Source organism: Myotis davidii, unplaced genomic scaffold (genome assembly GCF_000327345.1).
Source record: "Myotis davidii unplaced genomic scaffold, ASM32734v1 scaffold317, whole genome shotgun sequence".
In the NCBI taxonomy this organism is placed as follows: Eukaryota; Metazoa; Chordata; class Mammalia; order Chiroptera; family Vespertilionidae; genus Myotis; species Myotis davidii.
The window spans coordinates 3408061-3408585 of record NW_006288994.1 but is presented as its reverse complement, the minus strand read 5'-3'; the positions used below and the strand labels follow the sequence as shown (position 1 = coordinate 3408585).

General features: G+C 55.8%; 1 protein-coding gene across 1 annotated transcript in view; it reads left to right on the top strand.

Moving 5' to 3' along the window:
• LOC102760915 (gasdermin-C) overlaps positions 1-525 on the top strand; it is a 48514-nt gene that overhangs the window by 45252 nt on the left and 2737 nt on the right. The window contains exon 9 of the mRNA XM_015562296.1: positions 118-302. Coding sequence (XP_015417782.1) covers positions 118-302 — 185 coding nt within the window. The remainder of the gene's footprint in view (positions 1-117; positions 303-525) is intronic.

Below are 525 nucleotides of genomic sequence, written 5' to 3'. Positions count from 1 at the left end.
ATGAGAGAGAATCATTGATTGGCTGCCTCCTGCACACCCCACACTGGGGATTGAGCCCACAACCCGGGCATGTGCCCTCACCCCTGACCGGGAGTCGAACTGTGACCTCTTGGTTCATAGGTCCATTCCCATTACCAAAGCTAATCTGGAAGCCCCAGTGGGCAAATTTCCAGCTGCTACAAGAGGAGGTTTCCCAGAAGATAAACGCAGCCGAGCTATCAAGGGACATGCAAGGTGTTGTGTTCTCCAACCTCCTGGCCATGCTTGGGGACCGCGAGGCTCTTCAGAACCTCATGGACAAGGTGAGGGGCCCCGCTGCTCCCTAAGCCTGATCCGACTTGTAAATGGGGGGTGTTTCAGGGGCACAGCCAAAGTGTGTGGGGAAAGGAAAATGGGGGTAATCTTAGTGGAATGAGAAGGATGTCTGAGGTTGGGGACTATGTCCTGTGCCCAACGACCAGGGCCAAGAAGGCAGCCCTCACAGACTGGGGGTGCTCTATGTTCCCGGGGGTTCATGGAGCCGTT